Source organism: Anopheles aquasalis, chromosome 3, assembly GCF_943734665.1.
Source record: "Anopheles aquasalis chromosome 3, idAnoAquaMG_Q_19, whole genome shotgun sequence".
NCBI lineage: Eukaryota > Metazoa > Arthropoda > Insecta > Diptera > Culicidae > Anopheles > Anopheles aquasalis.
Window position 1 is genome coordinate 25,578,479 of NC_064878.1, and position 26,475 is coordinate 25,604,953.

General features: G+C 46.9%; 2 protein-coding genes across 5 annotated transcripts; one reads left to right on the top strand and one right to left on the bottom strand.

The window, feature by feature from the left end:
- Nucleotides 1-296: 296 nt before the first annotated feature.
- LOC126574479 (chitin-binding domain protein cbd-1-like) lies at nucleotides 297-809 on the bottom strand. Its single transcript, XM_050234705.1, has 2 exons — nucleotides 803-809; nucleotides 297-736 (listed from the first exon to the last, which is right to left on the bottom strand). The coding sequence occupies exons 1-2, from the start codon at nucleotides 807-809 to the stop codon at nucleotides 297-299; spliced, it is 447 nt and encodes a 148-aa protein (XP_050090662.1).
- Nucleotides 810-5,386: 4,577 nt separating this feature from the next.
- Nucleotides 5,387-26,473, top strand: LOC126576132 (ral guanine nucleotide dissociation stimulator-like 1). Of its 4 annotated transcripts, none has more exons than XM_050237272.1 (8): nucleotides 5,387-5,692; nucleotides 14,728-15,324; nucleotides 18,836-18,940; nucleotides 23,046-23,319; nucleotides 23,394-23,520; nucleotides 23,591-24,107; nucleotides 24,176-24,804; nucleotides 24,881-26,473. In XM_050237272.1, the coding sequence occupies exons 2-8, from the start codon at nucleotides 14,974-14,976 to the stop codon at nucleotides 25,500-25,502; spliced, it is 2,625 nt and encodes an 874-aa protein (XP_050093229.1). In that variant the 5' UTR covers nucleotides 5,387-5,692; nucleotides 14,728-14,973; the 3' UTR covers nucleotides 25,503-26,473. The 4 variants fall into 4 exon arrangements, with proteins under 4 accessions (XP_050093229.1, XP_050093231.1, XP_050093230.1 ...); XM_050237274.1 differs by having other exon boundaries at nucleotides 18,839-18,940; XM_050237273.1 differs by lacking the exon at nucleotides 5,387-5,692 and adding an exon at nucleotides 5,960-6,363.
- The last annotated feature ends 2 nt before the right edge of the window (nucleotides 26,474-26,475 follow it).

Sequence of the window (26,475 nt, forward strand, 5' to 3'; positions counted from 1 at the left end):
GGAATGTTGGTTTAAAGGGAAAGTAAGCCGGACGATTGCACGTGCGCATTGGTTCCCACCACGAATCACAAACCACGGCCACGCACATCCGGTTACACGCTGGACCCTGTCAGGTGACTGCTTTGGCTTCGAATACTCGGATGAATTGAATGAAAATTTATTTGCAAAAAAAAAACAAAGCACCGCACGTCACTCAATCACCACCATCACCTCAAATGCCTTCACTAAATTACTGTCCCCCCGCCCTGCTGCTGCCCGATAAAAAGGAACTCTCGAAGTCCGGCAGAAGTCATCCGTTATGGCCGCCGGGTACATTGCACATTCTGCTGCAGGTCACACTGGCCGAGGGCCGCGTTGAAGAGGAGACCGTCCGGACACGTGCGCTCATGGGCGACACCCAGGTAGCACAACACGAACATTTGGCAGGACGTGGGATGCGGCAGGTTGGAGGCACCGTCCGCCGGACAGCTGTAGCACTCCCGGACCGTCGACTGAAGGCAGGACTGCCGAACGGCATCGAACCGATACCCAGCATTGCACTGACCGTAGTACGATTGACCGTCGAAGCAGTAGAAATACGCCTGGCAGTCCCGGGGATGTGCGATCAGGTACTGGCCACGATCACGGCATACCGGAGTCGCCAGGAAGCTCGGTAGCTTCTGGGATTGCACCGGTACGGCGATGAAGACGGTGGCGATGGCGATCACCATCAAGGCGATAATGCCCCTTGTTGGTCCTGTAAGTTTTGAAGAACGTAGAACATCTTGGGGACTGGTGATCATGATCCTGGGCACCTTTTTACCTTGCATTCTCACTAGATCGTCACTCACACTCCGTTCACGTCCAAACAAATGGGGCCAACTAGCCGAACAAAGGCTGGTGACAAGCGGTCTTATAATGTTTCTGTGACGTGACTGGTCGAGGTAGTGATATGATATGTAGGTGACTTCCAACTGATAAGACTGTAGAGCGAAACGGAGACAGCGCAACGTTACACGACATGAACCGTGGCAGGGCATCGATCATCGAAGGAGCTCCATGGCTTGCTTGGTCGATAAATGTATCGTAGATGCAGGCAGCGAGAGTTCTGAGATCAGAGGTGCTTATCGGATCTTTTTCTAACCAGTAAATGCGAACCGACGCTGTGGGTATGATTGATTGCCAGAAGCACGTTGGCGGTTGTCATCGAAAGACAGCCAGTCATGGGAGTAGCAGTGCCGTACGCGCTTCACAGTTGCTCCCCAGTCCGCTGTTTGAATCATCAAAGAGACCGTTGCCAACGCTCTGGTACTGCCAGCATCGCGCTGGAGAAACGCGGAACATCTTACGTCAGCTCGCCTCGTGGGCCGTAGTGTTGCTGTGGAAGGTGTCCGCCCGGAGCGGACCATAATAGATGACCATTCGACGTCCATTAGCGCCGCCGTTCGCTAGGGTTCCAAGTTTTCAGCATCCGGAGCGACGACGAAGAATGCATTTCCCATTTGATTAGATAAAATGTGGAGCGCGTGGCGCCGCCGGCCTGGTGTTGTTTATGTTGGCATCCCAATGTCGGCATCATCTTGCAATCATATTTTTGTTTTTGTGGGAAGTGGAAGCCTGTTTTACAAAACACGAGGGATTATTTTAGTGCTTAAAAAAATCCATTATTTGTTCTCCTTCAAACAAATGTTAATGAACAGAAAACGGATTCAATATTACAGTCCCGACAACAGAGCTATGATTTTTTTGTAAATCAGAATCAGTTTTTTCCTTAAATTGCGTTTTTTTAGAATATAGTAGATATTGCATCAAGGTTCGGATTGCAAATGGGTTCAGCTAAGCTTTTCCACATTAGTTTTGTTTTGTTTTTGTATTGTTTAACTGGTGTGATTGGTGAATTTCAGTAGTGATCGATTCGAGGTGGAGTTGTAACAAGTTTATTAACCTGTCCTATGCTTGTCCTTTTTTTCTATTATCTCATTTCCTACCCTTAGCCCATTTATGAACAAAGAATAAAAGTTGATCTACCTAAACCTAAATCAGAATCAGTGTTAGGTATAGTCCAAATTGATTGCTAAAAGGCTAATTAATGTCTAATAATATGAATCATTCGTTGGGCTAAGGATTTATATTTCTATGGTATGTTTTTGCTACATATTTTAAGTCCGTACACGTGTGTTAAGTCCGTTCACGATCATGGTAAACAAAAATACCGATGATGATTAGCGGTAGATAAACCTTTTCCCCGTAATCAAGCTACCTTATCAGTTCCTTCCGGTTCAATCGGCTTTTGGCGATAAATTTATCTATTTGTCTTGTGTTTTGCTGTTAAACCGTATGATTCGGCAGGAAGGGGAAATACTGGCCATGCTCGGGGTGTTCTTTGAGGTGTTCTTTTCTATTTCAGCTCTAAATCTTTTAGATCTTTTGTTTCAATACCAATACTGAGGAGTTCTTATTCTGAATGCAGCATTCTGGATGGAACTTACTCGTATCAAATTGAGTTACATTTGCCTTCAATCAAAGTTTTTGGTGAAAGAAATGGATTATTGTATTGCAAAGTTTATGAACGCTGTGGATCATCCTTGATTCCAATTCTAATCAGCTATGATGGAATGAATACTTTAAACTCCATTTTTAGTTAAAAGAACAACCTTCCACCACCTTGACCCAACTCAACCATCTGTTCGTGCGTAAGAGGGCTTTTAATACAGCAACGTCTCCCGTTAGAGTCCTGCTAACACCGTTCCACCAAAACAACGCAACTGCAACAACACAATCAACTCGATTGTACGCGATAACTGATGCTGCTGCTGCTGTTGCTGTTGGTGCCGGTGCCGTAGGCTTGCCAAAAATAAACAGCAGCTCCGATCGATGAGTAATCGTGTGGACCAACTGGCGCACCCCGTATGGAATCTAATTATGGCCACCCCTTTGGGGCCTTCCATCAATCGCGCACAAATGAACGAACGAACAAACGAACGGATGATCATGCGATGAAGTTGAATTAAAAACAATCGCACAACGCGATGATCGCTCTCATCAGCACAATCGACACTTCCGCATGGTTTTCATGCTGCAACCCGGGCGATCGGTGTACCAAAGAGCAGTCGGGGTGCTACAAATTGGGTCACAACACGGTCCTCGGTCTTCTCTCGTGAAACAGAATGGTGGGAGACCACACGCTAAACGCATCAGCCCACCACCTACGGATGTTTCGGGGGAGGGGCCCGATCCGTTTTGGTAACATGATCGCAAAGCTAATTGCGTGCTGCGGTCCGGCGGGGAACGAAACAAATAACCTTTTAAGCTCCAGGAAGGAACCGGCGCGGCGGTACTGCTGACTGGCTGGAAATCGGTCCATATTGGATCGCTTAACGTGCGGTACTCAGATGAAGCGAGTACGATCACATGAAAGCAATATTGTTGGTGCTCTACTCTTTGTAGGCGGATCGTCTTACAGCTCGTATTACTCATTTCTAAAGCATTTTGTTCTTTGCTTTCGAAGACGTTGTTGGTTTTTCTATGAGCATAGAGTGTTTGTTCTCAAAAACATCTGTTGGTAAGAACCAAAGAAAAAGCTGCACGAAAGATCCTTCTTCTCGATGATCACGAGGTCTATCAAGTTGATATCTTCTTATAACAACCGGACGCAATCAAACTGTCGCAACTCTTCTCTTCTCGCACATAAACACGCACAAACGCTGAGATTGTATGCAGAAAGACAGGTTCTTTTGATAAACAGCTACCCAACCGTGACGTCACGGCGACTCGCTGAGGTCAACGGCTAGGCACGTCGCTCCCCGTGCCGTGCCGTGTGTATGTGTTTGCGTATTCTCTGCTGCTGGCCAGCATTTGTGGCCAGTGTGTTCTTTAAGAAGAGTTCTCACGATACGACGGACGGTGGAATTGATGCTTTGTTTGAGTAACCGGAGTTGGCGTTGGACAGCAGCAGGCCAGCAACAGATTTTCCATTTTCCCGTAGCCGCTTCCACGCTGGTGCCGTGGCCGGCGGCATGCCTGACTACACCCATTGGCCCCGTTGTGGCCGCCCGCTTGGTAGTTTTCGGTTCGGTTCCGGTTGGGCGCTTCGGAAAACAATATAAAATAGTCATTAATGTGTCGCTGGGTGCTGGTGGCCACTCGCCTGGTGGTGCTAGCCCTGGTGTCTCTTTCTCTCTCACAAACTTCCCTGCACGGACCCGACGGACGGTCATCGGACGGACCGATGATGGTTGATACTTTATGTATCCAATTTTCATAAATTCCACCAAAGCTTGGAATCTCACGGTGGTGGGAGGTGATTATTCCTGGCTTCCTGCCCCCTGTCAAGATTGTCAATTTGCGGTTGTCGTTAAAATTGTATTAGCGCCGGTGAAATGCGGAACCTCGCTAAAGTGGCCTGACGCATTCATTATAACCAGCGTGGCGCCGGAAATGGCGAGAAAAATCACCCCAAATTCGATGTGTGGAATTCGGTTGCGCAGTTAAGTAATCAGCGCGATCAAGCCGATCATCAGTTGAATTGATCTTGATTAATTTGCTGACGCTTCCTAAATGATTCTGGGCATGATATTTGACAGGACTGCCCAGGCTGTTACCAGGCGCAATGTGCAAATGGCAATGGCTGCTTTTGGAATGCTCTTCATTGATATTTTTAATATTCTGAAAATTATACTGAACACACAAAACACACATTTTTTCGCAGCAGCACTTTTCTTCCAACTCAACCATGTCTCGACTACAACATCGGTGGGTGTCTCGGCTACACGTTGAAAGCTTTTGCTTTGAGCTTTTTGTACGGGCGAGTTTTCCGAGCGCTGCACGGTTTCGGGAAAAACATTTTATTTTTTTATTGAACAAATAAGATGAAAACAGTTCACAGACATAATATTTTTTGTATACAAATATAGAATTATTTTTATAAGTTTTTTTTCATTGGTTGTACGCAAAGACTACTCTTATTAAATGCCTTGAATAATAAAATTTACAGTTCGATCTGATCTTGAAAAACCTTCACAATTGAAATCACAAATTTAGAAAAATAGCAAATAAATTTTAATTTAGCAAAGAAGATACACAAAGCATGTAGTTTGTTTTAAAATTAAAATTTTTAGCACATTGAATTAGTAATATTAATTATGCAAGATGTAAACAATATATTTGTCAGCAAAATATAATTAAAGACAAGCGAGAAACACTCATTTAAACAGAACAAAATAGCGTCGAATTATTTGTGCAACGGAAATAAAGTTTTCGGATTAAAAATAGTTTAGAAAATAGGAAAGTATTAGCATAGCATCTACATAATTTTATCTATAACTACATAAACTAAAAGCATTAAAAAAAAACTGCCCAAAAACTTCCAACTCCTTCACGAAGAACTCTAGCATTACCGTGGTCTATCATCATGCTGCCGGCTCAATTCATTTCCACCCAGCGTCAGCCCATGTGTTGTTCGTTGTACTGCGCATGCTTGTGGCAATGATTCCACGGCCCCCAAACACAGATAGGCAAGCGTGAGTATGAGCAGGCGAGGGCCCTATTCGAGATGAAATTCTCATTCAACCAGCGAGTGTCGTGCCGTTCGCATCGTCGTCGTCGTCGTCGTCGATGGTGCTCCCGCGAACAACCGCGAAGACTCGCTCAGTTAAAGCCGTGAGAAGTTAACGTCGTCGCTGTCGCGAGTTAAAGTTCTCCAAACGGGGTGCAGGTTAGCCATTTGGTGGTCCCTCAGTGTTGAGCGTTAAATTTGTAATCTCACTACGAGTGTATTACGGTGACGATGCCAGTGTTGTGAATATAATGTCACAGTTTCCTAGTGCCTAGTGCTTCCTATTTCCCGTCGTGATAGCAATTTCGCTAAATCCTCGATTCACCACTCACGGTGAAAGTGTCTCTAAACAGGCGTACCTGTGAGGAACGGTGGTGATGAATGTTTCGATGTTACTCCATCCGTTGCCAGGTGTTGTGTGGTGTTGCAGTTTGCAAGGGGCGAATGGGGTTCCAACCGATCCGAACCTTACTCAACGAACGAAAAAAGGAAGACTTTGCCTACGAGAGATCTAATCATTAGTTTACAATCATAATGGCCACCTAATAGCACATGATGCCGGTGGAGTGGCGGTGGCTTTAGCGCGCGCAAAACACATCGCCTCGCTGTTGCTACGTTACCCACGGTCAGGTACCCCTTAGCCTGACGGAGAGAGAGAGAGAGCGCGCGTAAGGGAGTGAGTGCAGGAGAGCGAGAGTTATATAAAAGATCGAATCCAAGGAACTGCACAAGCACCAGCCTTCTGCGATAAGCGAGCATCAACACACGCGGCAGTCGATGCAGTCGCAGTCGTCACTTGCTGCCATCTTTCGTACACCTTTGCTGTTATGGTAGGGATCCGGGTGGGGTTGTTTTGTCAGCAAACATGAACTCCCCTCGCACCAGTCCACAGTCGCACATCCTCTTGGATGGCACTCCCCTTTCAAGCAACCCTTCCTCCCCCCCCCCCCCCTCAAACGAGCGAAATCATTGATGCATGCTTTGATGCACACACCCCTATCGCTGTGATGCGTGCGCGAGGGCGCGCGCAACCCTCGATGACGGAAGTCGTCATCGAGCACGACCGTGACACGCCACGCTGGCCATCCCCGTCAAGGCAGACAAACAAAACAACAACAAAATGCTCCCCAAAAAAGCCGCCATCGTCGTAGTCGTCGGTGGCGGCAGCAGAAAGCATAAAATGAAATCAAAATTGTCAAGCGCCGAGCGGGCGATTTTCGTGAGCCCGTACGTCACGACGCCAGTGTTCGTTTTCTCTGCCAATTATCATTAAAAGTCCATTACCGAGACATTAGAGGGATGGTGGATCGACGACGAGGAGCGGTGTTGCGCGATGTTTTATGCTGGTCGAGGTGGAGACCACACAATCAGCGTACAGCGTAACCAGCGCCGCGTCGTGCCGTGTGCCGGTATTCGGGTTTTATTGCATTTCCGGTACGGCACACCGTAACCCCTTTCGGGGCCCTCTCTCTCTCTCTCTCGAGTGCCGGTGCGATCGAGAGCGAAATTCCTTTCTATAAATAACGGGGCGGCAAAATCTTTGCTTTCGATCATCCGTTCGAAAACGGCGTCCTCCGCGTCGGTGGCGTATCGGGGCGAGCACGTGCCGTTGCCGGTGGTGGAGGCGCCCAAAAAAAAAACATTTCGCTTGTCTGTGTGTGGGTGTGAGTCCTTTGATCATTGGGTGGCCGAGGGGCATCGTTTGGGTACTGCTTTTGGGCAAAGATAGCCCCGAGCTCATGCTCTGGTGGTCTCGAGCAGAGACCACGCTCGGTGGTTTCGAGTGATATGCACCCTCGAAGGGTTATCCTCGGTCAAGGGTGTAATGGGGGGGGGGGGGGGGGGGTTTAGGGAGGTAATTAAAAATAACATCCCAGTTCCTTCACCTCGGCCATCTGGTTTAGGAAGCGAACGAAAAAGATACATCAACCCTTATCTTCTGAACTTATCCGACAAGCAGCTCCTTTTTTGCCGCATCACGTTTTGTATATTGAAGGACAGAAAAGAGTAGCTTCACAGTTTGATAAAACACACTTTTTAGCTTTAAGATTCGTATTAGAAGCTGAAGGATTGAGTGGTTGAATGAAATCAAACACCGCAAGCGATGCCCTTCACCGGTCATTGATTCCTAATTGATCCTTTGCGATGCCTAATTGATTCTGAAGCTATTCCATAATTGTGCCATTTCTAGTCCTCTTCAGAGGGATTCCTGCTGCCATATTTTCTTCCCATTTTTTCCAACCGATCAATCTGTGATGGTCTTGCCATTCGCAATGCATAATTAAAGCAAATGGAACAGATTTCCATAACGACTTATTCCAACGATGGAAGCATCCTGCTGTTGCTGCTGCTGCTGCTGCTGCTGCTGCTGCTGCTCCTGCTGTCGTTCTGTCGATGTGTTTGTTGAACAATCATCACAAGCAGCGAGCGAGTAAAGATATAAGTTTTAACTGCGAACCGACGATGGATCAGCTTGATAGACAGCTGGAAAGGATCGGTGGTAGGACCTGAAATCAGGAGTAAGCAGAGCTGAGTGTTGTTGTGGTGGTGATGGAGAGGCTGTTTCAATTTTCCTATTTTCACTCGTAGTCAGAAGCTGCCAACAAGCGAATGGCATGGTCCATACGACAGTGCTTGCCGGGATTCCCCGGAAATCCGGCCGCTGCCACTGGCGATAGGCACTACATTCTGGCAGCAGCTTCATTCCTGTGCTATCCTGTCGCTTTGACAGTCCATACAAAACCTTTACCGGCCGTACGATGTGTTCTCTTTCCCGATTTCCTGGCTGCTGGCTCTACTCAAACGATGCCAGCCCATTGGACTGGAAGGCACTTGCCTTTATTGTCAGCGTACCGTCACCGTCGTACCGGTACCGAGTTTGTTCATTGACAGGACAACTAGATGAAAGGACATCGAGTGGAATGAAATGTAGGTCATAAAATGTTTCCCTACCTTCGTGAGGTTTCCCATTACCATTCAGTGCAGTGCTCATTTCATTACTCAACTACTTACGACCAACGAACGATGTTTGTGACAGTTTCCTTCGCGAATCACCGTTCCTCAGGTCGTCTGACTTTAGGTTTAGGTTTGGTTTGGGGCCGCAGTATATTTTGCAAAAGTAAACAATATTAGTTCTCTAAACAACTGTTTCACCGTGAGGGAATCGATGAGTATGAACTACGCTCCCTCAAATAGGTTGCAAGCTGGTTCAAGGTAACTTGCCCGGTATGGCTCAGCACTTGGTTCGCGTGCAGTGAGACAAATGCCAGAGAGCGACCGCAATCACACGGGCCAATGATGATCGCTTAGAGACGCACCACCGTTTGGCATCGCATCCGTGCATCGTGTTACTCTGCTACGTTGCCACTTGATGCATCCGCATTCGCTTGCCCCTGCCGTCGACCACAGATGCAGCAGTGTGCCATATTATATTATGGGTTACGACGGTGGAGGTCTGTTCATCTCAGCGATTCTTTTTTTTTTGTTGTTTTTCATTACGAACACAAACCGTTGCACATTTGCTGTCCCATCAACCATTTGACAACGCATTACGCGATGCAGCAGGCCGTGCACGTAGCCATACTTTAGATGATTCTCGTTCGTTCAACCTTTCCTGGGTTTGATCACGCTGCTGCCTGTTTGTGTTTTGGTGAGGAAAGTGGTGAGGCTCTCCGTAATGTCGGTGGTGGCTGGAAATAGAACTTTGATATTTGCGTGTAGACTAACCGCAAATAGAAAACGGTGTTCCGTGAGAGAGCGAGAGTGTGTGCAACAGGTCCAGTATGATGAGGTTATGATGTGGAGCCCACCGACTCGCTGATGTTGACAACTTACTATTATGTCACGTTTCCCTTGCTGGTTGTTTGCCGTATTGCTATTTCCTATCGTGGGACAGAAATAAATGTCAAAGTGTATTTGCACTAGGATTTAAAGCGTTTGATAACTTATTTGAAACTCAGAAACTCCCTTTTCATCCACTACTTATCATTACACTGTCATCAGAAAGTCCGTTGACATTTCCATAAATAGGTTTTGCGTAGTTGATGTACAACACGGTCTACTTTGTTTGAGAAAGTGTTTGAGAGATGGAAATGTTTTCTCGCATGGAATTGCACCTACGATTACCTGGATCACAGAGCAGCGCACTGTCATGTTTGATGGTTGTTGTGACCTAAACTTACAAAATAGATTGGTGTCTGAATTAGAAACTCTTAAATACGATTGATTCTAAAAATGTTACGTAAAAATAGAATATAATGCCGTCTGTTTCGATTAGCTTTAGTAAATCATCGAGCTATCAAATGCCAAAATTCAAACGAATCTGCCTCTGACCAGAGAATCTTGTGCTAAACTTCACACTGAACCCTCACCTTCCGATTGGGTCATTTTTTCACTCGTCATCTCTCATCCGTCTGGTCCGTCTTGAAACTTTGACCTTCTCGCAAGAACCACAGAAACCAATTTGCGATAAATTCAAACGCAAAGAATTCTAAAATTCCAACTCAGCCGCGCTGAACCGGCTGCTAAATCTGTTTCGCAAAATAACCTGTTCCTGCTGGTGCTGCTGCTGCGCTGATCGAACGATTCGATTTCCCTCCGTTCGCTCCATAATCGCACCGTCCACAGTCGCCTGTGGTTTGTGCGGCTTTAGCGTGATATTTGAGAGGGCTGTTATCAACAGAGGGGGATCAAAAAAAAAACAGCAAAAATAAGCTCAGCAAAAACCCGCCAAGTCAGTAGAGCTCGCACTCTTGGTAGCCGCGCTCACTCCCCGCTGGAGGCAAACTTTCCACTTTTGGCGCGACCATTTCTGGTGAAACCAGTTTCGATTTCGAAACACGTTTCGCTTAGCACATGCCAACAGCATCAGTAGCAGCAGTAACAGCAGGTTAGATACATGGCTTGTTTCTGATCGCGTCGATCCAAAGTTTTGAAGAGCCAGTGAGTTCGTTCGTTGACAAAAACGCTTTATTTTTCGGACCGGCCACAGCTACCGGCATCGAATTCGACGAAAAAAAGGGGGGTTCCAGACATTTCGCTGGAAAGGAAGGCACCGTGGTGGAGGCACACGTTTCGAGGAGAAAACAAAGAACATCCGCAACACTCGTTTTCACTCGTGCGTGACTGTCGCGCGCGCCCAACCAAGGCTGGAACAGATGGGTGGCAACACAATGTTGGGCTGGTCGGCGTGCTCCGCGTCCAGACAAAAGGCTCGCGTGCCTGGCCCACGGCGTACGCTAGACTGCTCAAGAGAGGGTACTTCAGTGGAGACTACAAGGTCCTCAACCGACCGGCGATGATGCTGGTACTTTCGAAGCAGCGACACAGGAAGTATGCTCCTTCGTTGGGGCCCGGAGTATCGGACGCTTTCCCATTGTTCGTCACCATTTCTCAGCGGCCCAGCGGTCCCTGATGATGGCTTCATTAGCCCAGTAAACCTTCTTGGTATGCGGCACTCGATGCGAAATGGATTGATTCACGTTTGCCCCGTTCAACGCCAGCACCATTTTGCGGTGATTACAATTCGCGCGGCTCGCGTGAGTCGGCCAGAAGTGAATGAAAAATGACCTCCGGTCAACGCTTTCCACACCTCCGCACATGTTTTGGAATTCCGTTCTGTTTAGTGTATCCCGATTGACTCCCTTTTTCTCTTTCTCTCCCAAACATTCCAATCTGCCGACTGGCTGGCTGGCTGGCGGCATTCCAAAGCCACCGAGGACGCCACAGGAGAACGAAGCAAGCGGGGTTTTCTTTTGACAAGGAGGAAAACCTATAAATAGCACGATTTTTCCTTCCACGCAAACAACGGGGCAAACGGTGAACAACATCGGATGATGATGATTCATCCTCTCCGTGTTTTAATGGATTGGCATCAGCGGAGGGTTTGGTGGTGGTTGGTCGGTGAAATTGATGGATCGAAATTGGCCACCACCCACGTCCGTGTCGCACGCTTCGATTTCCCGAAGGAAAAGAGGAGCAGAAGAGGAGAGGAATCCGGGATTTGTCGGGAAAACTGTTCCGTTGCTTTCGTGGATGTTGGTGCCGTCATCGTCAATGTAGTCGATTGAGAAGTATCATCCGACGGGATACACCTTTACCCGGGGCGGGGGTTAAAGGTGGAAAAGGGTAAAAGGTGGCCTCGATAGCTACTCGATCACGGTTGATTAACTAGAGCAGCAGCAGCAGCAGAAGCAGCGAGGACGATGTTGTCTCGCAGGATCATGCTTAATCAGGTGAGAGAACGGTGTCGTTCTTCCACTTGAGCTGCTTCTAGGACACGTGCCGCTTCGTTTGTACAGAAACAATTTGTCGAAAGGCACGAACTTATGCTTCTTTTAACTGTAACAATTTGTTGTTCCGCGCAAGGTCTTCTAAAGCACATCGCATCAACAGCAACTTCTCATTCGCACGACCATCGCCTGTCTTGAGATCGATTCATTATTTTGATTTAACCGCAGAAGCAAGAGAAGACCTTGAAATCTTTTGACGGACACGTTATTTCCACGACGTGTTCCGTGGCCAAAACAGTACCAACTGGTGCGTCTGGCACGAGGTTTTACTCATAACTCTCCCGACGATACGAACCCAAAACATCGTCGTTTGTCTTGGACGGTTGTGTTGCGCCATTTCCTTTGTGTCCAATAGTTCCGCAGCCTGGTATGTGGCGGTTATTCCTGCATTATGTTGGCGGTTTGGTACAATACTAGCCAATCCCGATTACTCACTCCCTCTCGCTAGTGGTTTTTGTGTCTAGACTGGGAACAGCACCCGCTCCACGATACTAGAGATGGTTTATCGTTGCAGCATAATTGCCATATGCCAGCAGCATAATGCTGGTTTTAGTATGTTCAACTATGTTTTAAATAATTTCCCTTTATTTCTGGCTCCGTCGTTTTAGAATCTTTTTGGCAACAACAATCCAATGTCGCTGCTGGCAAACACTATCTGTGGAACCGATAGAAACCAAGGAAAACGCAAAACTTGGAGCCCGTTTGGCGAACTTCAAACTACTTCCGCCACAATAAATCTCCCCCTTCCGCCTTCTGTGGCAAGACGCACCAGCCCAGCTTGGTGCAGCTGATGTTATTGCCGTTGCTGCTACTCCTTTTATGACCATTGCTAGCCCCTTGGTTTGGGTTAGGAAATGGCAAAGACGTCGCTGGTCGCTCGTCCAGGAAGGGAATTCCTTCTCGCGCGATTACCCGGCGTACTCACACATGGTCTAAACATGGGCCAATCGCCAAGGCGGATGATCGTGTCGGTGTCCTAGGCACCAAGACCGCGACGACGACGATGACGACGACGGCTGGCCAGTTGCACTTTTGCCAGCAGCGTACTAGCGCCAGCTGGTAAGAGCAAGTTGAACGAACGCACCGAGTTCCTTTGGGCATGCTCGATGCCAATCTACCGTTCCTGGATGCCATGTTGGAAGGAAGGAATAGAAAGAGTGACAGAAGATGTTGGTGGAGGTTGTGTGTCTCTTTGTGTAAACACCGAGTGACACCGAGGGAAAACTGCACGTGAACGCCGGTATCGTGCTTCCGTCCGTGGTCGGTCTCGGCATACTCGGCTGCGGATGTTGCAGCAGATATTGAAAAATCTAATTACACACTCCAAGCACCCATCTCGGCATTTACTTTTGCTCTTTCAAAGGTTCTCGTGCGCAGGGAAAATTGCTGCTCGTTGAATGGATTTCACTCGTGATTGCCTTGGATATGAGGAGGAAAAACGGGAAACAGCGCTTGTCTAGGAAAACAACGAAGGCTCATAACAGTGACTGGTATCATGGCGATCATTAGCATTTGATTACTTGTTCTGATTGCAGTGTGTAGAATATTAGATATTGAATTGACAAGTATCTAAAGAGCTAATTAAAGGAGCCTATGGTGGCTTGGTTCTTGAATTCCGCGCCCAACCCAATAGCCTTCTCTGATCCACAAAGCGAATTCGATTGTCATTTCGAGACGAGAGAAAACTTAAAAAATAAAAGTGTTCGTTAACAACTACAGAAAAACCATTCGTAAACCTTGCTTCTCGAATATTGATACCGGTAAATATTTTCGTTCGTTCTATCTGTTTACTCCGTGCTCTATTGAAAAACCAACTCTCCTCCAGCGTAACAGTTTCCTGTTTTCCGCTCACCTCAGCAGCTCGTTAGCAGGAATGAGGCTAACGACAAGGCATTCTAACCACATCCACAGAGTCATCTCTGCATGCGAGAGCGCTTTGTTGTGAGAAAATGACCGGACCGGAGACTCACTGTTGGAAACCAACTCCAGTCCTAACCGCTTGACCGCTTGACCGCTTGACTGCTGTCTATTAGTAACTGGTCGTTGCCTTGTTTCACATCACCTGCAGCGTGCACACTCGCTGGCTGCTGCACACTGCTCCTGTTCTGTGTAGACAAAGTTGCCAGTTGCCTTGGACGAAGTCAATCCGAATGCCAAGTCTGTTTGGGTTAGAAGCGTAAACAGTCAGGCACTCTCGCCCATGATTCCTCTTTGTGTTTGGAAAATCTTCGAGTTTGCTCCACTTTGCAGTTGGCTCCTGCAGCTCCTGCTACAGTACAACTGTGACTAATAATCCAACGATTATCGATCCGCTTCTTCGCTTAACTACTTCGTGATATACCGTGATGCAACGATTGCAACAGTGGAAACGGCATTAGTCATCCTGTCGGTCGTGCGGTCCCTAATCGTGGGACGCGAGTTTCGATCGATCGGTGGGTGTTCTAGCGCCCTAAAGGAGGAGAGGTGCTACAACTCCACGGGCACCACACATGTGTGTCAACGGGCTGGGAAATGATTCATCAATCGCTCACATTGGTCACTGGACCACAGTGAGAATGGCGACGACGGTGGCGACGACGGTGCTCGAATGTCACGTGGACACACTAACGATACACCGGAAGTGCTGGAAATGTGGCGGTAGAATGGAAATCCTTTGTGGTCGCGCCAGCTCAGGAGGATTGAAGCACGTATCCCCCGGTGTCTCATTTGTTATTGATTGGCTGGGATAAAGGATGGCCTCGAAGGCAATTTGTCGCTTCCAATAGCGAGCTGCGCTGTGGAACTCGCATCGGAGTACCTTGTCTGTGTTGCGTGCGTCGAAAAGAATTCCCCAAAAAAGGGGTTATGGTATTTGAGTTCCCCAAATGTACTTACCCCCATTTGCTTCCTCTCTTTCTCTATCAGGCAAAGACCAAAACAGTCTCTCTAACTCTCAAAGTGATTCACTTCAATTGACGCTTAAATTGAGAAGTGCGGTCAGCTTAAGGCCCCGGAACGGCTTAATTAAAGTGACGAGCGTGGGCCATCGATTGGCCGGCGGGGTCAATTGGACGTTAAATTGGGCACTGTGTGTGCGTGCGTGCGTGTTGGTGCACGAATGTGTTGAAAGAGCGCTGAAAAGGGTAAAGCTGAGTTGCGCGCGCGTGCCAAATGTTTTGCCCGAGCAACGAAACGCTCCAGAATCTGACCGAAAAGACGAAACTATTGGCCCACAAATGTACGCAGCAGATCCGGGCCGGTGTCACGGGTGGCCAGGAACAGGGAGAAGCACATGGTCCGGGCGCAGGAACAGAAATGCCATCGAGTAAGGGTAGTGAACTGATGGTGAACGAGGCCCTTTCGGTTGGTGCCGATGGCGGGAAGAGTACGCTGCGTTGCTTCTGCCCGTGCAAGGGAACGCTCAGCAAGATCATGGGCAAGAAGCTGGCCGGTAAGCTGCAGCCACAGCATCAGCAGCAGGAGCATCAGCAGAGTCAGCGCACCACCAGGTGGTATGTGAAGGTAATACAAATGGCAGCTTAATGCTGGCCACCAAGCCAAGTTATGAGTTCGTTTCTGACTCCTCCTGTGGGGGTTAAATGGTTGGCCTATTGGTCAATGAGCTAAGCACGAACAGGGCCAACGGTCGTGTTTAGAATATTATCGTGTGACAGGTGACGTGTTTTCAACACTAATTGAACTTAATGATCGCGTGATAGCTTTAGAATAGGTATTAGTGTTATACGTTCTCTTAGATACGTTTTTTTAAACAAACATGGTCTATCGCAAAGTAAACAGGACTTTTTGTATAAGAAAATTTCTGGTGGTGCTATCTTAATGTGGATATTTTTGTTTGAAAGGTGCATCTTTGAGCGACTTTCAGTCTAAATTTCATGGCATTTGGGCGTCTAGAAGCAAAGTTATTGAATTAAAATGACAGTATGTTTTTGTCATCGATACAAAAATGATAATTCAACAAAAAACAAATATCAAGTTTAGCTATTAAACTCGATAAAACGTTTACCTAATTGATGCAAAAAGTGTTTGGTGATGATTGTCTATCTCGTGGCAGAGTTTATGAATGGTATACGCATTTTAAAAACGGTCGTGACGATATCAACGACGACATTCATGTCAACTAAGTCAGGATCGAGATTACGCCTGGAAGCATCGATAGAAGTGCGGGATTTTATCAAAATTAACCAAACAAGCGGGCCAAACAATGGTTTGCCGTATATTATCTTGTTGTTATGAGCCGTTTAATGCATAGCATTTGTCACATTCGGTAAGAATATCGTGAAAAAGGGAGTTGGTGCATGTTGCGCCGATAATAAGCTGCCTCATCGCTCAACGCTCACCACTGTTTCTTGGCCAAAAACTGCATTTTATCGAACAATCCTTCCCTGTAATCAACTGATCTGGTTTCCTGTGGCTTTTAAGTATTCGGTAAACTTCATTTGCGGATGAAAGGAAAACGTTATGCTGACATTTTGGCCCTTCCGAAGGCTTGTACCGACCACTACCACCCAAACATACTATCATTTTATGCGCTATAACTTAGCTTCTAGAGGACCATATCCTATGAAATTTTGACTGAAAGTCCCTCAAAGATACAGCTTTTAAACAAAAATACTCACATTAGGATAGCGCCACCAGAAGTTTTTCTATGTAAAAAGTCCTATTTACTTTGCGACAGACCATGTATATAAGGACGGATGAGCCGTATGTTTCTCTTAGATACGTTATTCGTTAGAATTTAGAACACAAGTGTAGTCTGTTCTTCTGCTTTTCGCATACAGTTGAATGTTATGAACTTACAAATGAGTATCTATAAATTCTCTCGCTGTCGCTCATCATGCTTTCATGAGCATCCGCAACTTTATTTAACAAAAATTGAACACGATTTTCCTTTTCTTCACAAATATTCTAGTTTGCGAGTCAATAGAACAGAATATAAAAAAGCATACATGCTAGAAACATTCAGGAACATAAATAAGATACAATAAGAAACAAACAATCTTTAGTTTATCTAGAAAAAATAGTTATAAACACTTGTTTGATAGCGTAATTTACTAAAAATACTGTCATAAGATATTTTTAGTTAAGAAAAAACAGGTATGTAGCAAATATTTTTTCTATAGTTTCAAGTAAACATTTTTAAATAATTGAAAAAAAACGAAACATAAACTAACAAGTTAATTGTTGTTCTCGTTACGCCCTCGCTTGTCAGTATAATTGAGGAAAAACGCTTAACGCGCTTCTCCCAAGGAAAGCGAGCGAGAGACTATTGATCTTGGCGCGAGGCAAAAACAAACACACAATAATAAACAAATAGTTGCCTTTCCCCCCCGCCCGATAAGTCAGTCACTTCACAGGGCTAATGGCTCATTAGTGATGGTGTAAATCGTTCACCTGTCCCCAGGTTACGCTGTAAACATCGCTTTAAACAAATTAGTTATCAGCTCGATGCAACACCCTCAACCCCTTCATCTTCTTCTTTCCGTGACGAACCAAAACCGACCATCACAACCTTTGCTCACACCCAGTGACTCAACGGGTTACGATGCCGCCATTCGTCTTCCCTTTGCTACAGTCGACGATAGCGAGGGTTTTTTTTTTCGCTTTGAGCTTATCACCGTGGTTCACGATGCGATATTCCCGGACCGGAATCTAACGCTCGTGCATGATACACGACCACGAGAGCTACCAACAACAATAACAAACCCTCCGCGGGGGGGGGGGGAGTGCGCGTGTTGTGTAAGAAACGATGACGATAAAATGCCGGAAGGCGGAACGCCCGATGAGTTCTGGGCTCGGCGTGAACTCGAAAGAGTTTAATTTACGGGAATCATACGGGGCGCACTGATTGTACTTGAATTAATGAAGATACGCAGAGCACCCAGGTCTCCACTCTGCCTCGGATTTCGATTGATCTCGGACCCCTCCCCGGTTGGTTCTTCTCCTAGCGTTCGACATCCGGCCACCATGCGGGCACCAGGGAGCAATAGCCCTTCGCGAAGAAGCGACCATTCGTCTCGGACATTGGTCTCGCTTCGGTATCCGGCAAAGTAGAAGAATAGCGTGACCGGGACGGGAAAAGGGCTACGGTTCACTGCGTGGCACACACCCTTTGCACCCCCTTCCATACAAGAACCTTCATCGTGGCATTCAAATTGGATCGCTCGCACGTTTACTCGTGGCGCACTGAACCAAACCAGACGCTTAATACCATTACCGTACCACCGGATTTTGCTCTAGCCCGGCCCGCTCCGCACGTGCACCACGTGGTGGAACACCTTCCCGTCAAGAGGTCCGCAAGAGGTCTGCGTCGCGTCGAGAGCGGTCGCGGAATATTCATGAATTGGTTTAGTGTTGGCTCTATTGTCGCCTCCGTGAGCCTCACTCGTGACTGGAACACGCGTACGTTGGGCCCATGGCCAAGAAGCAGAAGAAGAAGACGATTTTCCGGGAGTTTTGAAGGAGGCCAGGAGGAATCATCCACCAAATTGTTGGACCCCTAAGATCTTGCTGAGTGATTCATTGTGCCGCCGAGTCCATCGGTGGATTACAACAACCATCCATGGGGTTTTTTTTTTCATCATCAGTTCCCGCCGAATGCTAGCGACCGGAAAGATGAAGCGAGACCATTAGATGGCGCACCATTCAAAATGCTCACGTGCTGTGACCGTTTACAGTCGGGCGGAGTTGTGCCTTGAAGAAGAATCACCGTGGTCCATTGTCTTTCGAGGCTTTAATTAGCGACCAGAATGGTCCGACCAATTGTGTGTGGAGGTGACTCCCGCGCTACAACATCTTGAACTTGGCCCTGAACCTTTATTAAGGGGTTAGAGCACCGATGTACGATTCCAGTTGCTACTTTTTGTGCTGCTGCTACGCGATTCGGAGTGTTCGGAATAGTTAGAACATTTTTTTTTTGTATTAGACTCACAATTAACCTCCACAGTGGAACCAATGATTTAATGGCAATTTTCTCGTTTTCTTTCTCTGTTTTCCATCATTTAATTCCAACCAGCAGCCCACCTGGCGGTTATGGGGCGAAGAGCGCGAAGAGAATGCCATCTACACGGTTTATCTTAAGAAGGTTCGCTACCACCGACCAACGCCCAGTGCCAGCAGCGTAAGTATTCCATCGACCTATTTGTGTTCGGTGCCGTACTCCATTTATTAGGTTTTTGGTCCAGATCCACTGCATTACCCTAGAATAGTGTACCCTCGCCGGCAAAGCTTCTAATCAGGACACCAGACAGGCTAATTTGGGTTTCTCGATGCTACGATGGCATCCAACCATGGTAGCTCGTGCTACCAGCTCCTCATTTTCCAGCTCGAAATGCTCTCCATGCTCTCCGTGCTCTTGCTGGTCGCAATCGATCGAAGAGGACCTTTCAACCTTTTTCTATTAAAATGGGTTGATGCAGATGCACCCCGATGCAATTGGCCACAGAGTGGAGATGATGATATGGAGGATGATGCAGAGAACCGGCAGACAAGCACCTTTTGCGGCCGTGGCTTGGGTCAGCAAGAGAATTGAATCATGGAAAATGTCCAGCCCACGTTTTTTCCCCCCCGGGCGGATGCGGCCTATGATGGATGCTAATGACATTTCACTGCAGAAGCACTAGAGTAGTGGCTCTTTCGGGCTTAATTTAAATAGCATCCTCAATTACACCTGGTGCATCCGGTGAGCCGGACGTAGAATAGGTTTTTGATTAATTAAATTACAGGAACTAGTTAAAGCCTTTTTTGAGATCCATTCAATAGAAAGTTAAATTAATAATTTAATTGGAGATGCATCGCTGGTTACATGAGCCACGAATAGCGTTTAAACTACGTTCAAAGCTTCAAAGGCTAATATGGATGAAGGAACAATCAGCTGACATGAATCATTGATTTTTTTTGGCTTTTACGATTAAAAAGTTCTCACAGAAAAAAAAATAGAAGAGATCTATAATAAGTGGAAGCACCAGAGAACCTTAACAAAAACAATTGAAGATGTAATCATAGAAAAGCATCACAAGTAATGCTATTCCGCTGATTTAACGTTCGAATAGTAGAGAAATGATCTTATTTTTTGTTGAGATCCAGAAGTTTTTTAAAAGTAAATGTTTTTTTTTTATAAACCTGTACAGTAATGTTCCTTGTGAAACATACAAAAACGGAGTAATATTAAATCACCCTTTAAAGAATAAATTAATCAAATCCCATTGTTAATTGAAGAGTTATTTAAATTGTGAACCGTTTTAATGCATTTTATAGAGCAGGCCTGCGTGTATAAACTGCATTCAATTCAGATTCAAATGGAATAAATCATTCAAATGAATCATCTGTATTTCCTTAGACACATTATCATGCGCTTAGCTCTCCATCAATTATAGTTTCGTTAATACGGAAGCCTCTCAATCAAATGCAATAATTAGTTGAAATTCAATCCCCCTTCCCGCACCACCACTGGCATATTCATATGAAGATCAGTTTCAAATGTTTTTTGTTTTACGAGCCGCTGTCCAATCAATCATAATCCACGGACGCAATCGATCGTAAATTGTTTAACCCATCGCCGCCAGCAGTCCAATGACACTGAGCGGTGGTTTGTCCCCGGGGTCGGTTGCAATTTATGGTTGCAATCGGGAAGGTGGGAATCACCAGCACTCGGCAGACGGCACGCTAGTTGCAGCACAGGAGAGGAAGTTGCATAACATGTGCCCGGCACTAGCCGCGAGTTGTCTAATCACTGTCCCGATTTGCATCTCTGCCTCGATCTCGAGTGAAGCACACCACCAGCAGCTGCCGGTTGGCGCTAATGTTTTGACAAATCGCCAGCCCTTCTCCAGGGATGTCACCTGCAGCGGACAGTAATGAATGAGTCGTCCCCTCGGTGACACATCCACGGCCACAGGGGTGCAATAGGTCCGGTGCACTTTACCGGACCCCGAAGGGCGGTAAGCCGGTCAGCTGCTGAGCCAGCACCACGGCTTGAGGGGTGGGAAAATGATCGAAGTGAGGCACAACACGAGGTACATGTTGACCATTCGTGAAACAATAATACGCAAACACAATGCAAGCTGTTGTCTGGTACTGAGGCATAGAGGAGCTGCTGGAAAATCGATAGCCCACATCATTTACATACCGTTGAACGGTAGATACTGGTGGCAGCTTCTTTGTACTGCTCACAAACACGCCAACGTGTGTTTTTTCACCGTTCATCAAGCAAAAGGTAATCAATCCAGAACGCAGCCGGTATCGCCGGTGAGTCATGTTTGAAATTAAAATGAATTCGTGTTGTTTTCGTTCGAAACGTGTTTGTTTGGATTGATTAAAATGGCAAACAAAGGCCGAGCAGGGACGTGACACAAGGGTTGTACAGTGAAGTGGAATGATGAATTCATTTATTTTTATGTTGCGTGTGCGGCAAAAGTGCATCCGCTGCTGGTGCTGCTAGGACGACCTATATTGGAAATTAATTCCTGCGAATTGTACCCAAAACATGGGAATTTCTTTCAAAATTCCTTACTGGTCTAAAATTTTCCACCAAAAGGTGTTATTTTCTGCCTAACGTATGCATTAAAAAAAGAGACAAAATTTGAATGGCGATAAAAAATAAACTATGACAGATAATTGAGTTCTGTAAATTACATGTGAAAAGGGAGTTTATCAGTTTATCAGCAAAAAATTCTACGCTATTCCGAGTAGGATTCTGGAAGTTAGACGGTAATTTCGACATGACAGTCAAAAACATATTTGTGCACATGTTTTTCAACTATTTCTGTGTCTTTTCATTTAATTCCTCCTCCGTTTTTCCAATCAAATTGTTAAAATAGATCCTACGTTTAAAGTTAGCCCAGATATTTTCGATGGGCAGCAGCTGGGGGACATTGAGGGGGTTCGCAATCTTTGGTATCACATTGGTACTCAGCCGCTTCATTTCGTCCAACGATCGCTGTGCGTATCGTTTCTGATCAGACTCCCCGATCTTTGTACTATTAGTGTTCCTTGGTGATTGACGCAACCTTCTGCAGTCACTTTGCATAATAAATTTTCCCGATCACGACCAGTTCGGAGTTAAAGAAAGGCAGCTGATTGTTAGCCAATGGAGGGCCTTCTTGAGGAACTTGGTGTGTGAGTGAATTTCACTTTAGAGCTCACTGTCTTCGTACGGGAAGTAAAATATGAAGTGCCTTTTAATAATTTTTCATCTAGAATGAGATAGGTATCGCGATCATTCACCACCGCCACGTCGCGATGCGCCAACAAAATTAACTTGACGATCTTGGTCAACCGCTATCGCTGTGACATTAATTGCTGCTCTGAGATTAGTGGCCGGGATATTCGCTTTCTGACATGTATGCCTATGTACTCCAGATATTTCTTAATTATTTTGGTCGTTGCACCGATCTCACGGCCAATCGCACGCAGCGATGTAACCACCTTTTCCTCGGTCTCGGTCATCAGCATCCTTTGGAGGTTTTGGTCGGTCAGAGTCGTCGGCCGTGCCGAACTATGCCTTCTTTTGATGCTATTATTGTTGGGCAATAGTTCCAAGATCTTGTAGATACTGAAACGGCCATATCCGACACTCACAAAGTGTCACACGATAATCTTTTTGGTCGCGTCAGGATACCGTTTTTGAAATGCGCAAACCTTTGAACGAAGTTGCTTCGCTTTTTTCGCCATCACGATTAGAGTTCGACTGATAGAGCTTTCAAATTTTGTCTGATGACTCATAGATACGTACTATTGATGCTGCATTTTTAGTTGCTGCAGTGCGATTGAAGGTTTGCCCATGAAAAATCGGCAAATTTTGTCTCTTTTTTTTAATGCATACGTTAAAGTAATTCAATGATTCAATTGATATCTCCATCTCCAAAAAGTATGTTTTTATCTTTATCATGCTTTAAACATTTTTTAGTGTTTTACATCAAACGCAATCGATCGATTGTCGAGCATTAGCTTTGGTTGGAACTGGGAAAGATTAAAAAAAAATTAAAAATACTATTTACGTTAAGGTAAAACAAAGAAGAGAAGCTAAGCTGCGCACACTATTTGAAAGGTTAAAAAACTAAAGCATGATACAGAATTATGTTCACAAAATTATGTTCAATTAAGATTAATCACAGATCACTACCAGTTCTCCGCTCCAGAACCTTTTCTTGACATCATCATTCTGCCGATACTAATGGCAATCCGAATGTTCCTTTTATTCCCCTCTTCCACTCGCTTTGCTGCAGCAAGACTCGGACGATGAGATATCGCATCTGGAGTGGGAAACGGTGCGAGTGCGGTTCGTGAAAGCGGCCACCCTGTCCCGCCTCGTCGATGCCCTGGCCACCGACGATGGCGAGCTGGAGAGCACGTTCGTCAACGTGTTCCTGAACACCTACCGCACGTTCGCCCAGCCGGAGAAGGTACTCGATCTGCTGCTCGAACGCTACGAGAAGCTACACAGCGAGCCGGGTCTCGTGCAGCCCGAGTCCCTTTCCGATCAGCACAAGAAAACTCTAGGTAAGCGAACGAACTCAACCATCGTGCCTCTGCTGGACAAGCTTCTTAACACCCTTCCTGTGATGGTTTACCAGTCTCTGTACTGCACGTGTGGCTCGATGGGTTCCCGGAGGACTGGGACACGGACAATCTGCAAAGGCTGCTAGCGTTCACCTCAAAGCGTTTGCCAAAATCGGAAATACACGTTAAAGCTTTAAATAGGTAATTCGTCGGCCATAGATCAGGCCCCAGAGACGTAATATCCTAATATCTAATCACTCTTCACGGCCAGGTTTACGAATAGGTTAGACAAGTACAGTAGAATACCACCGCCGTTGCCATGGTCGAACGATTATCACGATTTCACCGACCAGTTCGGTGGTCTCTGTCTCACGCCGGCCTTCCGCGGTCCACCGTCCCACCTGCTGCACTCGTACCGCTTTCCCAACATTCCGGTGAAGCACTTTGCCGAGCAGCTGACGCGCATGGACATGGAGCTGTTCAAGCGGCTCATCCCTCACCAGTGCCTCGGTGCGATCTGGTCCAACCGGGACAAGCACGAGTGCGGCTCGGTGCTGGCCACCGTTACCCAGTTCAATGCCGTTTCGTTTCGCGTCATTTCGAGCATTCTGATTGAACCACGGCTTAAGCCACAGGAACGTGCCCTGCTCATCTCGACGTGGATCGACATTGCGCAGGAGTTGCGGCTACTGAAGAACTTCTCCTCACTCAAGGCCATCATCTCCGGCCTGCAGTCGAATGCGGTCTATCGGCTGTCAAAGACGTGGGCCGTACTGCCACGGGATAAGGTACCAGGACACTGACTCTAGTTTCGTTTTGCGCCTCACTCACCTCTTTATCTATTTCCTCGTTTTAGTTGGAGCTGTACAATGAGCTGGCGAGGATCTTCTCCGAAGACAACAATGCCTGGGCCCAACGGGAGGTGCTGATGCGCGAAGGGACGGCCAAGTTTGCCGACACGGTCGGCGAGAATGATCGCCACCTGCAGAAGGTGTTCCAAAAGCAGAACACACTGATCAGCCACGGTACGATACCGTACCTTGGCACCTTTCTAACCGATCTGACGATGATACACGCGGCCATTCCGGACACGCTGCAAGACGGGCTGATCAATTTCGATAAGCGACGGAAGGAGTTTGAGGTGCTCGCACAGATTAAGCTGCTCCAGGGTGCGGCCAATACGTACCATTTGCCCGATGATCCACTGTTTGATCGTTGGTTCGCTTCGTTGCTGGTGCTGGACGAACGGGAGGCACATACGCTCAGCTGTTCACTTGAACCAGCGCCCGAAATGGCAAAAAGGCCACCGGTCCCAGTGCCACAGCATAACATGGGTGGCAGCGGTGGTGGATCGGTGTTGAGCGGCGGCGGCGGTGGTGGTGGTGGAACACCGGGCCACAAGAAAAGTGATTCCATTGCGTCGAACTCGAGCAGTGGCGCCGGTTCTCAGTTCTACTGTGATATCAACAGCACATCAAATGCTAGGTAAGTGAAGGAAGTGCACGCACGTAAAAACAAACACATACTAACGGCCACAAATTCCTCTCCATTCTTCTTGCAGTTACAGTTCGCGAAATAATTCACTCGATCGTGATGCGACACCACCGAACGCCTCGCTCCTGTCGGCCGCCAGCAGTGTATCGTCGCTATCCATGGACTCGACGACCTCGAGCAGCCAACGGTCGAACTATCCGAGCCAGAATGGTGGTGCTGGTGGTACGGTCCGTACACCACAGTCCTCCCGGGCACACAATAACAGTACGGCATCGGGCAAGAGTGGCAATGGGAGCGCGATCCATCACACCGAAACACCGATCATCAATGGGCAGCTGGTACAGAACTCGCCACTCAAGGGTAGTTCACCGGATTTCTATATCATCAAGGTGACGTACGAGACGGAACAGGTCGAGCTGGATGGGATCGTGCTGTACAAGAGCATTATGCTGGCGAACAACGAGCGTACACCGCAGGTCATAAGGAATGCGATGCTCAAGCTGGGGCTCGAAGGGGATCCTGATCGGTACACGCTAGCGCAGGTCCTACCCGATAAGGAGCTACTGTTGCCGAACAATGCGAACGTGTACTATGCCGTCAATACGGCGTACAATTTAAACTTTATCTTGCGGCCCAAGAAGGACGCTGGTGGTGCGGCGCTTGGTGCTGCCGGCAGTGGTCGACCCTAAAGCCTTATCCCCGGTCTGCGTCCCCGTTCCCTCACTGTACATTTGCTTTCTTTAGTTTAAGAACCACACACTCGACGGTGATCTGATATTGTTGCTTGTTTTTAATCTCAAACGATATTGTACTGGACCCCCCTTTCGCCCTGGTGTCCGAGTTGTACAGATTTTTTTTTTATTATTTAATCGACGTTTTTAAGAAATGTACCACTGTCGAAGGTGCACGGCATGAAGCTGAGGCATGGCCGATGATGATGTTTAGTGATCGGTTAAAGGTCACGCGTTAACCACGAGTAGGCGGTGACGATAGCGGAGTGCTAGGGAACAGTTACAAGACAAAGAAGCGGAAAATATACATTCTAACCCACATGGTATTACATGAATGCTACCTTAGACTCTAGAATCGAAGGACGAAGACGAGTTCTGACGTAGAGTGGAGAGTTTATCCAGGCGGCGGTTTTTGGGTGTTGTTTGTTTTTTGAACGTCACCGCGTTCGCGGCACGATCGCGATCTTTACACACCCACATGGACCACAGCAGCTGCGCAGCGCCAGCAGCTTGTTTCGTGGCAGACGGACTGGACTGAGGTCTCTTTTTCTGGAATCTATACAAACGGGGAAGGAAGGAAGGAATGTGAATGGCATCTGTCTGCCGCCGCGCTCGGTATTCGCGCGCACGTGTACAAGTATTTTATTAGCGGATAACAAATAAACGGAACACAAGGTATTCAAAAGCATGGCCGCGTGCAGGAGTTATTATTTTTAGCATATTTTTCACCGAAATGAACGCAAGGGTTAATGTGTCTTTGCTAGATGGGGGGCACCCAGCGCCAAGCAAACTGCAGCATCGCTGGAATATTTTTCAGAGACGGAAAACGTTTAGGCTGTTCCCGAGCCCGAGCTTTCATTTTCATTTATAGTGAAGCTGGCTCTCAAAAAAGTCACTAAATCTGACTGGCATAATTTATTCGATTTTTGGT